At 63.0% G+C, this 14714-nt stretch overlaps 1 protein-coding gene across 1 annotated transcript; it reads right to left on the reverse strand.

Annotated features, from left to right (window-relative positions):
- Nucleotides 1-801: 801 nt before the first annotated feature.
- Nucleotides 802-13699, reverse strand: GRK1 (G protein-coupled receptor kinase 1). The gene is made up of 7 exons (XM_010987650.3): nt 12794-13699; nt 11448-11575; nt 8976-9133; nt 8219-8302; nt 5650-5774; nt 3786-3987; nt 802-2725 (listed from the first exon to the last, which is right to left on the reverse strand). The coding sequence occupies exons 1-7, from the start codon at nt 13490-13492 to the stop codon at nt 2430-2432; spliced, it is 1692 nt and encodes a 563-aa protein (XP_010985952.2). The 5' UTR covers nt 13493-13699; the 3' UTR covers nt 802-2429.
- Nucleotides 13700-14714: the final 1015 nt, after the last annotated feature.

Below are 14714 nucleotides of genomic sequence, written 5' to 3' on the forward strand. Positions count from 1 at the left end.
CACCAAGATGCTTCTCGGGGGCGGGGGGCGGGGGGGACTACACCCACCAGGGGGCGTCCTTACCTTGGGGAATTGCGAGACTGAAGACCAAAGCCCTGTGCACAGGGGCCCCACCATCCACGGTGCCTCAGGTGTCTGTCACCGCAGGCTCCACCCCTCCAGGTGTCCCATCTAATCGAAGGCCCTGTTACCCACCCAAGGGCTGGAGTAGGGCCTTGCTCGTGGACAGCGGGGCCTGGGGACGAGGGGGGTTTCACCTGCCCCACCACTCAGGCCCGGCGCCGGGCGGGTCTCTGAGTCCGGGGCACAGCGGGCGGTGCAGGCAGCAGGACCAGCCGAGGACACAGCATCTGACGGGACCCTTGGTGCCCAAGGATTCTGTTACTGCAGAGCAACTACGACGTTCCTGGGTTTTGTCAGTTATTGGGTTGGCCAGAATCAGCCCAGAAGCCCCAGGGAGCGGCCGAGGAAGGCCTCCTGTGGGCAGCTCTGTCTCTGTCTGCCGAGGGCCGAGGGCACACCCACCCAACGAGGCAGCTTAAATCACTCTGCTCAGGGCCATGGGGACCTAGTGCAGACTAAGTGGGCTTAGGAAAATCAGAGGTGGTCTTTCTTGCACCAGAATGTAGTGAAGTGGGATTTCTAGCCATTGGGTGATCAACTTGTCCCATCCTGGGACAAAAAGCCAGTCCTGCCAACAGCCCAGCCTCCCTCACCCTGCAGATCCCCCGTCTTGGGCCTCCCAGGAGACATACAGGGGCAGTTTCAGGTCACAGACGAAAAACACTGGACACTCCGCAAGGCCCTTCCAGAAAATTCTGTGACTGTCGCACAGGAGAGATGGTCATCCTGTGGGGCTTTAATGTCCTCAGTGCACCGGGACCCAGAGACACACTGGAACATCCCCACCAACGAGCTGGCCTCTTACACCTGACGGCTGTCCGACCCCACACCTGCCCGGGGGCCTGCCTCTGGCAGTGACTGCACCAGCAGGGCCACGGGCCGCCAGGTCATGCTGTCAGGATCACTCCTCTCCTGTGGCTGCAGGGAGAGCAGACGGCGGGAGCGCCCTATGCTCCGTGTGACAGTCTGAGGACGGAGGTGCCCCACGCTCTGTTGAATCCCACGGGGCAGCTGTCTCTGCCATGGCTGGAAGGTTGGCAGAACCCCCAGGCACGTGGGGGTCTATGGAGGACTGCACTTTTCCATCCCCGGCGGGACCCAACATCAGCCCCACCAGCCAGGTGACGGCAGAAGCCCCACTGATGTCCTCGGGGCCCCAGGTGCCCTGCTGGACCAGCATGCGGTTCAGCTGTCCCTCCTCCTGCCACTTGTGCGTGAGCGGCAGGGAACTCAGAAGTTCTTCCCTAAGAAAAGGTCAGAGACCCCTCTTCTGGAAGTGGGTCCCCAGGCCCCAAATCCCAGCTCCTCCCCTGTCTGCTCTCCAGCTGAGCCCTCCATGGGGTGTCGGGTTTCCCGGCCGGGTTAGGGGCTCCAGAAGCAGCTGCTCCAAAAATATGTTCTCCAGGTTGAACTGGGTGAACACTCGGGGACACTGGGAGGCTCAGGTGCAGCTGGAAACACCAACCCCCGCAAAGGTGGTGCCTGGGGCTGGTCAGACCAGAGAGAGGCTTAGGGCTGCCGCTGCTGGGGAGATGGGGGAGGCGGACACTTCTGGCCTCAGTCAGCAAACCCCAGGTCACAGGACTGGCCAGAACAGACACGGGAGATAAGATCAGGACGGACAGACAGAAACAGTTGGGCCTTGCGGCCCAAGAGGCAGAGCTGGGGGGTGGCAGGTGCTTAAAAAAGCTGCCAACCAGCCCCGTCCCGTCTGCCTGGGGCAAAGGGTGGGGGCAGCTTTGCACCAGTTGCCATTGTCTGGAGACGTTCTTGGGATAAAGAAAAACCAAGAGGGGTGGCCACCAGAGTCAGTCTCACCCTCAGACCCCGACACCCTCCCCTCATCCTGGACATCTGGTCCCCGGCCAGCGACATTCAGGTGGTGACCAGCCTGGGCCCTGGCAGTGACCAGATGGCTGGAGGGTGGGGCCGAGATCTGGGTGCCGAGGAAACAAGCCAGGCCCGAGGTCTGGGCCTCTCCAGGCACAGGCTGCGGATTGCCAACCTCTGACCCGACCGAGAGAAGGCAGGGCTCTGGGAAGGTGCAGTTACGGTGGCAGGACACCAAATCTCCGCCAGTGCGCACGTCCACTGCGGGGGCCCTGGAGAGCCCTGCAAGGTCAGCGGGTTCCATCCAGGTACAGCTTACAGGCTGGGTCTCCTGACCCAGCCGGGTAGATCTGGCCAGACCAGCCTCCGCCCTCCTGCCTGGGAGACAGCAGCTCAGCCACGGCCATGCAGGTGGCCTGGCGGCGGGCTGGTCGTTCACTGCTGGCAGCTCCGCTGACTCCCGGAGGCCCGGTCATCTAGGACACCAGACACATTCCCGACTTGGACGGGGGGGTTGCCTGCACAGAGACCCCCTTCATGTCATCTGGCATCTGCCCGTCAGAGCGCCACACATTCAGCTCCCCAAAGACACCGGTCTCAATCATCTCCTCTTGCCAGGGGACGGAGCAGGTGCCAGTGGCAAACTCTTGGAAGAAGTCTGTGTCCGCTTTGTCAAAGACCACCCCCTTGACCGTGGAAAAGGCCCCCACATCCTGGATATTCTTTGCGTAGACGGTCCTGGAGTCCGGGGTGAAGGGAGGCACGAGCAGCCCTGTTGGGAGACAGGAGACACATCTGCCTCTGCGGCGGGGCCCCAGCGGCGGGGCCCTGGGTGGCGGGGCCCTCGGCAGCGGGGCCCTGGAGGTAACAAGGAGAGTGACACTGGGGCCCCCCGGGCCTCCTAGGGCGCTGAGTGAGCTGGAGACCCAAGTCCAGTCTGGACGGCACTGCCTCTCGCCAGTACTCCCAGGGCCCCATCATGAAGGTCAGCGTGTTCTCGGCGGCACCGCCTCCCCCCACTGCCGCACCCACCTTCCTTCTCTGCAGACCCCCGTGCCGGCCTCCCTGTCTGCAGGTCAGACACCAGGACCCCAACTCAGAACAGAACTGCTCGCGCCTCTCACACCATTCCTCCCCTGGGCACAGACCCCGGGCTGGGTCCACCTGCCAGAGAGTTGCAGGGGCCTCGGGACTAACCTCCGGGCTCCACAGTTCTGATTCCTTGAGCTGCCTGACCTCCCCAATCCTGGGCTGGGCTGGGCAGCTCTCCCACCTTCAGATCAGCCAGAGCAGCCTCTGCTCTCACCCTTCCTGCGAAAGTAGCTTCTACTGGGGCAGCGAATGCTCATTGCCATGTCCCTAGGCTGTGAGGTCACATGCTCACAGACCGCAGGCTCTGAGGGTTGACGCACTTCTCTCCCGAGGACACACGTGCGCACACGCACACAGGTATCTTGGATGTGACTTGACAGCAAATGCTGGTTGAATGGATGAGTTTCTCCCAAGCAGGTGGCTAGAGAAATGCCACCTGGACTTGGGTCATGGGCTCCTTCAAGGAAGCGCCCAGCACCTCTGATTCAAAGGCGTGTCAGCAAGTTTCCCACACGCCCCATCCAACCTTTGCTGGCCTCCGGGAGTTCCCCAAGAGACCCGGGGCACAACGGGGTGAACAGAGAACTGGATGTGGTGCTTCCGGTCAGAGAGATGGTGGCAGGGGGAGCCCCAGCCAGGTGCCCGCCCTGGGAGGTGGCGCTGAGCTGCCAGATGCCAGTGGGACAGAGGGTCACCTAGCAGACCCGCCCCAGGCCCGAGGCACACAGGCAGGACCCTACCGGCCTCCAGCTGCCGCCAGCTGATGTCCCTGAAGAGGGGGTCGGCACGGAGCCCATCACAGCTGCCGTCTCTGAAGCCCAGGCGCGTCTCGGGGTCCTTCTGCAGCAGCGCCTCGCAGAAGCCCCTGCTGGCCTGGCTGAACTTGTCGGGGTAGGTGACTGCCTCCTCGAGGATCCTCTGCTTCAGCTCCTTGGTCTCCACCTGCACCGCAGACGCACTGTCTGTCAGCCGTGTCACCCCGGCCCGGCCCACCGGGGTCGCCCGAGCTGCCACAACAGCCCCAGACACGGCTGCACTGACGCCTGCCAGCCCTGCTTTTGGGAGGGAGCCTGCACCAGCCTCCCTGCATGTCGGCCTTTAAAGGGCTCAGAACCGCCGGTTGGGCGTGAAACCGCGCAGGTGAACCTTGCACTCACATAACCTTTCCCTCCCGACCAAGGAAGAGAGGAACCTGAGGGAGAAGCCACCTGACAGGCCCGAGCTGGCATAGGGGCCTGGCGGCTGACGCCCACGGGGTCCCTGCTGCCGTAGAGAGCAACGGAGCGAAACTCAGAGCCACAGGACTCACTCCAGCAGGTCAGCCACCAGGGAGCTGCCCGGAAGCCTCCACCCCACCTCAGCCAAAGGCTGACCGATTCCACTCCCAGCCAGTCAGGCTCACTCTCCCTAAAACCTCAGAGAACTGGGATCACCCAGAGGTGCCCTCTGGGGCCAGGTCCTGTCATTCATCATTAGAGATGGGTTCAAGACTGGTCCATGTCGAGGGTGTAGCCAATGGAGGGACCGTGCACGGATGGACCACATGCAGTGGGGCCACATACAGAGGGAACCACAGATGGACCACACACTGGTGGGCCACGTGCAGTGGGACCACATGTGGAGGGACCACAGGTGGTTCACTATGTACTTTGGGGCTGAGCTCCTAGAAGGGTAGTCGTGCTCATTTTCACACAGAAAACAGGGACCTGTGGGCCCAGTGAGGGCTCTGAGGTGGAGCTTCTATGTGGCCTGAGGCTGACGTGGCCCCCGTACCATTTTGCTTTATTTTGCTCTGTGAGCTGTTGCAGGTCGGGGAGAAAACTGTTACTAGAATTGAAGGCTGAGGTGCAGGCACACACAGTGACACTACGCATTGGTCACAGAGGGGTTTCACTCCTGAAGACTGGGGACTTTGTTCCCATACTGTCTCAGGGAAAGGGGTGGGGGCTGGGGCGGGGTGGGGGCCACACGAGGAGGTCCAGGCAGAAGAAGTGACTGGTGTGACATCCAGGCAGGCTGTGCGGCTGTGGGTATGGACAGAGAGGGGCTGCGTCTAAACTGCCGGTCACGCCAGGCCCCCTCACGCCCTGTGACGCCCCCACAGACAACCCGCAGGTCTCTGAGCTGGGTCGGCACCGGGCTCAGTGGGCCCAAGGAAGAGGCCAGTTTGGTCCTTCAGTTTTGAACATTGATGGAGCCTCTGTATCATGCATTCAGGGTTCTGCTGGGCTGGAGCAAAGCGCCCGAGGGGTGTGGGGCTGCCACACAGGAGGGACGGGGGACTGGGAGAGGCAGGGCACAGCTGCTCCCAGCGTCCACCCCTGCAGGACACCCAGGGAGCCTGCTATGTCTGGAGAGGGCCGTCTGCGGGGTTGGGGTGTCCAGGTTCCTCCCTCCTGACCTGGTCCTGAGTGTCCAAGGAGTCATAAGATGGCATCACCATGTCCCCTCCTCTGCCCAGGAAGGACTGACCATAAGAAAGCTTAATGCTCCCCTAAAAGGAGGGTCACCAGGTCACTGCGGGGACACTGCTCCCATGACTCACACACACCCGTGGAGCTGGTGCCAGGACAGCCACGGGGACACTGGCTGCCCACCTCCTACCTTCTCTCCGCGGGCTCGGAAGGGTCCTCTGGCTGCAATCATCTCGTACAACGTGACCCCCAGGGCAAAGTAATCCACAGAGAAGTCGTACTCCTCCCCCCGCAAGAGCTCCGGGGCCATGAAACCTGCGACAGGAGCGTGGAGTGACTCAGGGACACAGTGCACGGCAGGGCACTCACCTCCCAGAGCGGGGGCCTCGCACGGAGACACGTGGGGCTGCCAGTGCCCGGAGCCCCTCCACCCCCAAGGAAGCACTCCCCAGATGTGACAACCAGACATCTGCCGACACTGCCACTGCCGAGCGTCCCCTTGAGCACAGCTGCTGGGTGGGACCCCCACAGCAGGCGGAGCAGCGTCTCAGGCTCATGCAGGACCTGGGGGGGCGGGGGTCAGAGACGGGTGCTCAGGCTGCTGCCTGAAGGACACAGGAGGGGAGGCGGAAGCCTCCTTGTTCCAAAGAGCCGTCCAGGTGCCGCATGGCCTGTCTGCTCCACACCACGGGCTGGGCTCCACAGGGTGAAGGATGACACCCCCAGAGCCAGCTCCAGCCTCCATCCCCAAGTGCCCGAGGAGAGGCCAGCCCGGCGCATGGGGCAGGCGGACGGCAGCGTCAGCCTCGGGGCTGCAGTGCGCTCCCCTGGGGCTGGGGCAGGCACTGGCGCTGGGTGCCGGGGCGGCTTCTCTGCTGGGAGGACGTTAGACACTTCTCCCCAGAAGCAAAGCTAACTGTGCCCATGTATTGGCAGCCCTCCCTGGTCCTCCTGTGTTCACCCGTGTTCACGGCAAGTTCCCGGGAGGGAGGTGGCTGGGCCACTGGGCCCAGGCTGCTGGGACCGCAGGACCGTTCTCCCAGAGAGGTTACAGAGGGCAAACGCCACCACGCCTCCCGGCCCTGAACGCAACTCTGTGTGCTGTCTTTTCAGGGCAGTGCGTGACTGTCCTGACCACTCTGACTTGGGGAGAGACATGGTCAACTCACCACAACTTCTCCAGGAAAATGGGGCTCAGGGGGGCCGCTGACCACAGAGACACCCCAGCCCCCTGGCACGTCTAGTTGGCTCCCTGCGCCCGGTCCGAGGACGTCTGTCTCCCAGGTCTCACGTGGGAGACATGCGTGTGTGTGGGTGCGTGGACGCCAGCTCAGCTTAGTGCTACCCTTCCAGGTCCACCCTCCTCCCTGGGGGGACCCCGTCTCCTCACACCCTGCGGGGCTGGCAGGGTGTGCCACCCCACCTGGGTGGATTGTGGCTGACCTGGTGCAGAGCTGCAGTTCTGGGGGGCCTGGGCTCAGGGTGGGGGGGCTCCCCGGCTTCGCTGGATGCCAGGCCCTCTAACTCACACCCCAGCTCCAGCCCTGCTACCCGCCAGACCCTTGGCAGGCCCCTCCTGGTGTTCAGAGCCGCCAGGCAGCATGGCAGGGCCGTGGCGCCCTCTAGCGGCCGGCGGGGCCTCGCACAGCAGAGTCAGCCACACGGGGCTTCCCATCCAGGTTCTGCTGGGGGCTCTCTGGGACCTACAGATCCGAGTCCCCGGGCGAGAGCCCACAGGTGTTTCTGTCCGCGGGCACACCCGGGAGAGGAGCCAGAAAAGGCAAGACAGGACCTTTTCCTAAAAAGCCACACACGGGGACAGGCCCGCAGTGGCGACAGTGCAACCCCTCACAGGCCCCACGGCACGTGGCTGGGAGCATCTGGGACAAACAGACCCAACCGGCCCACAGGCCACTTTCTCCCTGAGAACCAAACATGGGAGAAGGAGATTAGCTAAGAAACCCTGCACCCTCAGGAATGTGGAGGGCGTGGGGCTGCTGTGCCGGTGCGAGTGTGAGCCTGCCAGGAGCACCGCCTCCCTGCTCCGGAGTCTCTGCCCTGCTGTCTGTGCCCCCGGGGTGGGGAGGGGAGGGTGCCCTGGGGGGCGCATGCACTCAGTCACACACACAGGCACACACAGAGACGTGCACACACACACAGTCACTTGCATGCACACAGGCAGACACAAACGTGAACACACACACAGGCACACACATAGTCAGATACATGCTCACAGACATACACACACACGGACACACAGGCACACTCACACATGTACACTCAGACATGTTCCTGCACATGCACACACTCATACACATGCACACATGCTCTGGACGAGGGCAGCCTGGCCCCCTGCAAGACCAGCCCCCCCGCCCACGTCCACCCTTGGCCACATGAGGTGGGGGCCCCATGGCCCCCAGTCTCCCCCCCGGGAGGCTTCCCAGTGGAGCGTGGGCTGGGGAGGCGAGCTCTGCCCCCTTGCCCTGCGGTGTCTCACTCAGTGCAGACCATCAGGGTCCTCCCTTCGCCAGGCGCTGGGGAGCCTTCAGTCAGAGGCACAATGGGATTTTGGGGCGAGTCTGAGGGTCCTCCCTGAGGTGGGTGCCCTCCCACTGGCCCTCTACCCCCTTGGGGGAAGGGTAGCAGCTTCCCTACAACCCCCGCCCCCACCATGCCGCCCACCCTGGCCACAGGACCCCAGGACCCCAGGCCTCGCCCCCACCCCCACCACTGTCCCCTCTCTTGCTCTCAGGTCGTACCCGGGGTCCCTGCGTAGCCCTTGGTCTTGGTCTGCCCGTCCTTCAGCTCCACGGCCAGCCCAAGGTCAGAAATTCGGACATTGCCTGAAAAGCAAACGTGGGCTGAAGTCACATGTGGCTCCACAAGACAGAGGTGCCCGGGGTTCCCAGAGCCAAGGCCAGCCTCTGCACACACGTGTGCACACATGGGCACACATGCTTGCACACGCTCACCCGGGCAGGCCCCACTCCCCAGTCCTGCTGTAGAAGGACCTATAGCTGGATTCGGGGCAAGGTCCACCCCAGCTCAGCCTCCCCATCTCTGCCTTCCCGAGCTCTGCAGCCTGTGGGAATGTCCGTGTCTGTCTGACCTGGTGACAGAAAGGGCTGAAGGGAAACCTATGTGTCCGGGATTTCCCGAGAGAACCCCAGCTCAGCTCCTCACCGAGCGCAGAAGGAAAAGAACGCCAGAGGGCGGGTTTGGCCAGAAACTGTCAACCATTTACTAACAGTCCCACACATTGTCCACATCCTAGTCACGCACCAAACTGCACCCCAAATCCATCCAAAATCTCCCTGTGCGGACAGTCTCGTTCTGTCGCAAAACAGCTGAATGAAAAATAAACAAACTTGAGATGAGTCCTGGTGCCGTTTAGAAACTTAACAAGCATTTGTCAAGGTCGGCCCACCCCCTACCAATGACCAGTCAGGCCACAGAGGTGAACCTGGACAGGAGGAGGGGGAGGGGGAGGGGAGGCCCGGCGGGGAGCCGCCTCACCGTCATCGTCCAGGAGCACGTTCTCGGGCTTGAGGTCTCGGTAGACGATGCGGTGCCGGTGCAGGTGCTCCAGGCCACTGATGATCTGGGCCGTGTAGAAGATGGCGCGCGGCTCCGGGAAGCCCGGGTTCTCCTCATCCACATTGTAGATGTGGTACCTGCGGGCAGACCACGAGGCCTGTGCCTCTCTGGCACGACTGCAAGACCTGTGCCTGTGGTCTTGACGGAAAGTAAAGTCTCAGGAGAGCAGGGAGGCCGCAGCCTCCCATGCGCCGTCAGCAGAGCGCCTGTCATTCTAGCCTCAGGGTCCAGCCTGCGGAGCCTGCAGCAGAGCCAAGGCCCCGCGGCGGCCCGTGTTCGCATCCTTACAGCCCCCTCCACCGCAGCGGTTATAGGGAAGACGCAGTGTGGCCGTCCTCACCCCATCACCCCCACCCCGGCCCATGGAGCCTGGGAAACAGGCCGCACAGCCACTGCACGGTCACCAGCCGAAGGAGTGGCAGAGGGGAGAAAGGCAGCCCATCAGGTGTGAGTGGTCACCACAGAGCCCAGGACGCATCTTGGCCTTGCACCAGACATGCAGACCCTCGTGGGCCTGCAGCAGGATGCCCCTCCTGCCCCACCCCAGGTGGTGTTCACATCTCACAGAGAAGCAAACCTAACAAATGAATTATTCAAACTGGACAGCAACCAAGGAGGGGAGAGGCAGGCAGGAATCACAAAGAAATGAGAAAGAAACCCTCAGATCAGCCGGAGCAACAGCGTGAGTGGCTCTTACGTGGCATAATGTTTTGGTGGGGTGTGGGGTGGGGCGGGTACGCTCTAGTGCAGTGCAGCCTGGCAGAACATGATACAATGTGGTGCAGTGCAGTGCAACGTACAGCGTGGCATCAGGCAGCGTGCTGTGGTATCGTGAGCACGGACGGTGCACAGCAGTGTAACACGGTCAGCACGGCGCAGCGCAGCAGTGCACAGCACGTGGCCTGAGTAGCGCAGTACAGCACAGTGCAGTCTGCTGTCGTGGAGTGTACTGTGTGTGCGGCAGCATGGTGCAGGATGCTGCACCACAGCACAACACAGGGCACAGTGCGGTGTAACAGCGCAGCACCACACCGCAGCGCATAGAGTGCAGTCTGACGCAACGTAGGACAGTGACAGAGTACGTGGCACAGCGCAGTATAGCGCAGAGCATGTAGCATCACCTGGCGCGGTATTATGTGGTTCAGTGCAATGCAGCACAGAGAGCAGAACGCAGAGCGGTACGAGATAGCAGTGCCGTGGTGCGGTGCAGCAAGAGCGGGAGAGTGCACGGCAGCCTACAGCGCACAGCAGTCTACAGCGCGCTACCGTGTAGTGCAGTATAACACACTACAGTGCAGTATAACGCAGCGTAGGGCTCCAGCACGGCGCAGCACAGAGCAGGTGCGTCCTCGACAGCCTGACGCGGTCAGCGTGGGGCAGTGTGATGTACCCCACGCTCCTGGCACTGTGCCGCATCGCATACTGCAGCGTGGTCAAAGGTAGGGCGGTGAGCGTCACTACCACTTTTGCGCTTTGAGTCAGGCTGTTTGCCCTTCCCGGACCCCTGGCTTCTCTTCCAGAACTTGCGTGGGTTGTGCCATCAGGCCTCAGACCCTTGTCGGGAAAAGGGAGCTGACAAGCTTACCTGGCAGGGTCTTGGCGCCAGTGAGCGCAGAGGGGAGGACAGGGGCGCAGCGTGGCCCCTCTTGTGAGAGGGGCGTGTGGCAGTCTTCCTAGTGTCCCAGAGTGTGGACTTAGTCTCCACAGCAACCTTTGAGCACCAGGATTTCGTCTCCACCCCCACTTTGCAGACCAGCACTCTGTAAGGCCAGGTTGCCCAGCTCACAGGTGGGCCTCCCCTCGGAGAGCAAGTGACCCGACTTCCCCCAGGAGTCCAGGGCCCTCAGGTCTCTGGCAAACACAGGCCCCGCCCAGCAACAAGGCCCTCTGCCTCCCTCTGCCTCCCTCTGCCTCCCTCTGCCTCCCTCTGCCTGTGACCGGGTGACCGCCAGGCCACAGCTCCCGAAGTCGGCCACATGGTGCCCCAGCTCTGCAGTCATCCAGAGCGTGGCATTGATGAAGCTTCTCCACGTTGGTTCCCCCCTCAGAGAGCAAGGCCCTCAATCCCTTTATTCATCCGTCCACAGACCAGCACCTGACCCACAGCCGCTGCTGCCCACCCAGTCCCCTACCATCCCCCAAACCCCTCATCCACAGGACCGGTCAACGACAGTCCCCCCGGGGACCTGCACTTTGCTGGGACTGAGGACACACCATTTGAGAACCAGCAAACAGGAGCCAGAGACAGACTTGGATGGGGGCAGGGCTTTCCCTCGTGGCCCCCGGGCCCTCGGCTCGTGGGAAGCAGCCCCCCTGGGCTCAGGGACCCGCACTCCACACTCGGCTCCGACCTCCCATCCCGGCCCCCACGTTGGAGAGAGAACCTTTTACCTTATGTCACCTCCATTCATGATGGTCATCACCAGACAGAGGTCGGTCTTGGTTTCGAAGGCATAGGCCAGAGACACTATGAACCTGCTGTGGACTTTGGCGAGAATCTTCTTCTCCACCATCGCGCCCTGAAAATCAGGGTAGGCACCCAGACTTAGGAACATGATGCCGCCAAAACGGCCGAGTTCCACGAGCCAGAAAACGTCACAAATAGAATCAGAGCTGCAGACAGATGCTGGAAGCAGTGGCACGAAGCAACTGCACGTAACTCAGAGACACGCTTCACACGCCCCGCTCCACGCCGGCAGGGTCACCAGCAAACCCGTCACGTGCCAGGACTTCAGGCTTCCCGGAGCCTCCAGCAAGGGGGCTCCCGCCACCCGGTCTTACGAGTGCAGGTGAGGGTCCCAGCAGGCCCCCGGCAGCCTGTCGGGCGCTGACCTCCCCTTCCAGCCCTTCCTGCTGCGATCCCAGCCTGTCCTCCCCGCCAGGCCTCTGGACACAAAGGTCAGCCAGAGTCCACCGGCCAGGGCCCCCCAAGCCGCTCCACATCCCTGTTCATGGTCCATATGCATTGTAAAGCCCCTGAAGTCCATTTAACGAGTCTGTTCGAGATGGGCTGGGTTAGGAGAAAGTGTCCTTCTGAGGGAGGGTCTCCCCGTGCTGGAGGAGCCCTTCCTACCGCCGTGTGGGGAGTTTCAGGTGGATTTTACTTCGTGAAAGCTCCCTAAGGGTCCTGAACTCGGGACAGAGCAGCTGCTGTATTCTAACTATGGCCTGAAATTTACGGTGGATGCCACATAGGCACAAGGGCAGAGCATCGTGCAACGGGAGGCCCCGCGGTGCCCGCTGTCTGCCCGCAGCACGGTCTGCTCCGTGCAGAGGGAACGGGACGAGGGCCTGCGGGATGAGATGCCCACTGGGAGATGGCTCCTGAGATGCTAAGCCGCCTCCACGGACCCTCCCAAGTGGAGCCTGACGCCAATCGGAGGGCAGACCCCCTCAGAGCACCTGCCTCCATCCACTCCCGGGCCAGCACCACGGAGCCTCCTGCACCAGCTCCCCGTGCCGCCTCCTCGGCACTAGCCAGGGAAGATTCCAGAAAGCCAGAGTGGAGAGGAGACCGCGCAGGAGGGACCAGTGCCGAGCCCAGCAGGACGAGCTGAGTCCCAGCGCGGGAGGCCACACACGGCCTACAGCCCCCTCCAGCCCGGGCTTGGCAGCCGTGCAGACAGGCTGACTTGGACGGACAAGGTGCACAGGATGGACATGCCACCCAGGGCTGAAGCAGGTGCCCCGCAGGGTGGGCCTGCCCACCCGCCCACCTGCCTGCCACGGCTGCCCACCTGGTACCCCTTCCTTTTCTTCAGCCGCTTCTTGTTCAGCTTTTTACATGCGTACATCTTGCCGGAGGCCTTCATCTGGCAGGCCGACACCTCCCCAAAGCCGCCACGCCCCAGGACCCTGAAGTCCAGGAACCAGTCCTCCCCCATGGGCTGGGCCTCCAGCCACTTCCACTGCAGGAACCGCAGGAAGTGCAGGCTGCCCAGGAACTCCTGGAAGGGGGCCCGGCTCAGGTGCTCCAGGGTGGCCTGCAGGAGGGGCTGGAAGGGCCCGTCCTCGCCGGCCACTGGCCCCTCCCTGGCACGCGCCACCGTCCCCTCGTCCAGGAAGCTGCAGAAGAGCTTGGCCTGGGGGTCCAGGTACTCGGCCCAGATGGCCTGGGCCTTCTGCGGCCGGAGGTCGTCATCGGCCAAGTCGTAGTCCTCGACATCCTTCCAGAGCCCCAGGGCCGGCACGTGCCTCTCGTCCGCCCTCAGGAACTGCTGGAAGAGCCGCTTGCCGATGGGCTGCTCGGAGCACACGCTGGGGAAGTCCAGGTCCAGGCTCTCCCGGAGCCCCTCGCACTTGGAGAGCGGGGGCAGCTTCAGCCTGGCCAGGTACCTCCTGTCCCGGGAGGACGGGCCACCGCTCCCGTCAATGCTGCCCCGGGCGGCGATGAAGGCCGAGTTGGCCACCACTGTCTCGAGGGCCCCGAAATCCATCCTGGGGCCCACCTCCCTCCCGTCGCGTCAGGCACCGCGTCCCGAGCCGGCCCGAACCGCTGCCCTTGGTCTGTGGCCCGCGCCTGCCCTCTGGGGATGGAAAGTTGGCCCGGCCGCAGCCCCGGGAGCCCGGCTGACGCAGCTCAGGCTAAGCCCGCCCGGCCGGAGTGGAGGACGCTCAGGGCGCAGCAGGTGCCAGAAAAAGACAATCCTTAAGCCGCTCCAGACGGATTAGAGCAGCCGCCCTGTCTGGCTCCTCCCCTCCTTCCCGCGGGGAAGGACACACCCCCAACGGCCACACCACGCGGGAGCCCAGAGCCGCCTGTCGGCCCTCGGACCCAAGTCGAAGGGCCGGACCGTCCACCAGCTTCCCCGTGGGGGCACGAGGCCCAAGTGAAGGGAGGGGCCGGGGACGTGAATTCACAAAGACAGCTGTGTTTCCCCACGAGGCTTCGCTTTTGTCCCTAGAAAAACAGCAAGTGGGAAGAAGACCAGCTATGCTAGGGGTTGAGGAGTGACCACCGGCCAGGGGGCCAGTCAGCCTGCCAGGACCAAACTCCACCCCGCGCTGACACTGAGAGCAGCTGTGTCACCATGACCAACGGCCTCAAGTAGCCCCGGCACTGGCTGAGGGATCAGCCCCCCCTCCCCTGGGGAGTGCTGGCAAAGCCGAGACACCGAGAAGCCAGTGAAGGCAGGGTGAGGAGCAGGAGGCCCCCAGCTGCACCCAGGGCTGAGGTCCCACAGAGAGCGAGGGGGGTGAAGAAGCCAGGGACACCCTGGGACACACCATCTGGGACACACCACCTGGGACACACCTGGGGCACATGTGGGGGACACTAGGGACACACCTGAGACACAGCTGAGGCACACCCAGGGCACAGCTGCCCTTCCCCATGCCCTCTTCTGCGTCCCCTCCCCCCCAGCGCGTGTCTGGAGAAGGTCATTTTGATAACGAGTGTGCAGTGCACACACTTTCCCTATTGGGAATTCAGAGACTGAGTGTGGAAGATTTCAAAGACTTCCAGAAAGAACTCACCCTTTGCTCACTTCCAGAGCATCTCTGTCCTCTCCAGACCAGGGTGGCGTTTATTCCGGGGACACCAGCTGCTGCCCTGTGGCTTCAGGCCTGGGCACACTGGGTCCCAGGCTCGCAGGCTGTGGCCTATTAGACTGCAGCCCAGTGCAGCATTCCCTGTTTTTCCGGCCCTAAAATCCCAAA

The sequence above is a fragment of the Camelus dromedarius genome, chromosome 13 (assembly GCF_036321535.1).
Source record: "Camelus dromedarius isolate mCamDro1 chromosome 13, mCamDro1.pat, whole genome shotgun sequence".
Lineage (NCBI taxonomy): Eukaryota > Metazoa > Chordata > Mammalia > Artiodactyla > Camelidae > Camelus > Camelus dromedarius.

Excerpts from the sequence above, each read along its gene's own strand:
- GRK1 (XM_010987650.3), bottom strand. The coding sequence starts at position 13,492 with ATGGATTTCGGGGCCCTCGAGACAGTGGTGGCCAACTCGGCCTTCATC. Across the intron at positions 11,576-12,793 it reads AGAAAAGGAAGGGGTACCAG|GGCGCGATGGTGGAGAAGAA; the intron begins GTGGGCAGCCGT and ends CCTGATTTTCAG. Across the intron at positions 9,134-11,447 it reads ATGAATGGAGGTGACATAAG|GTACCACATCTACAATGTGG; the intron begins GTAAAAGGTTCT and ends GTCTGCCCGCAG.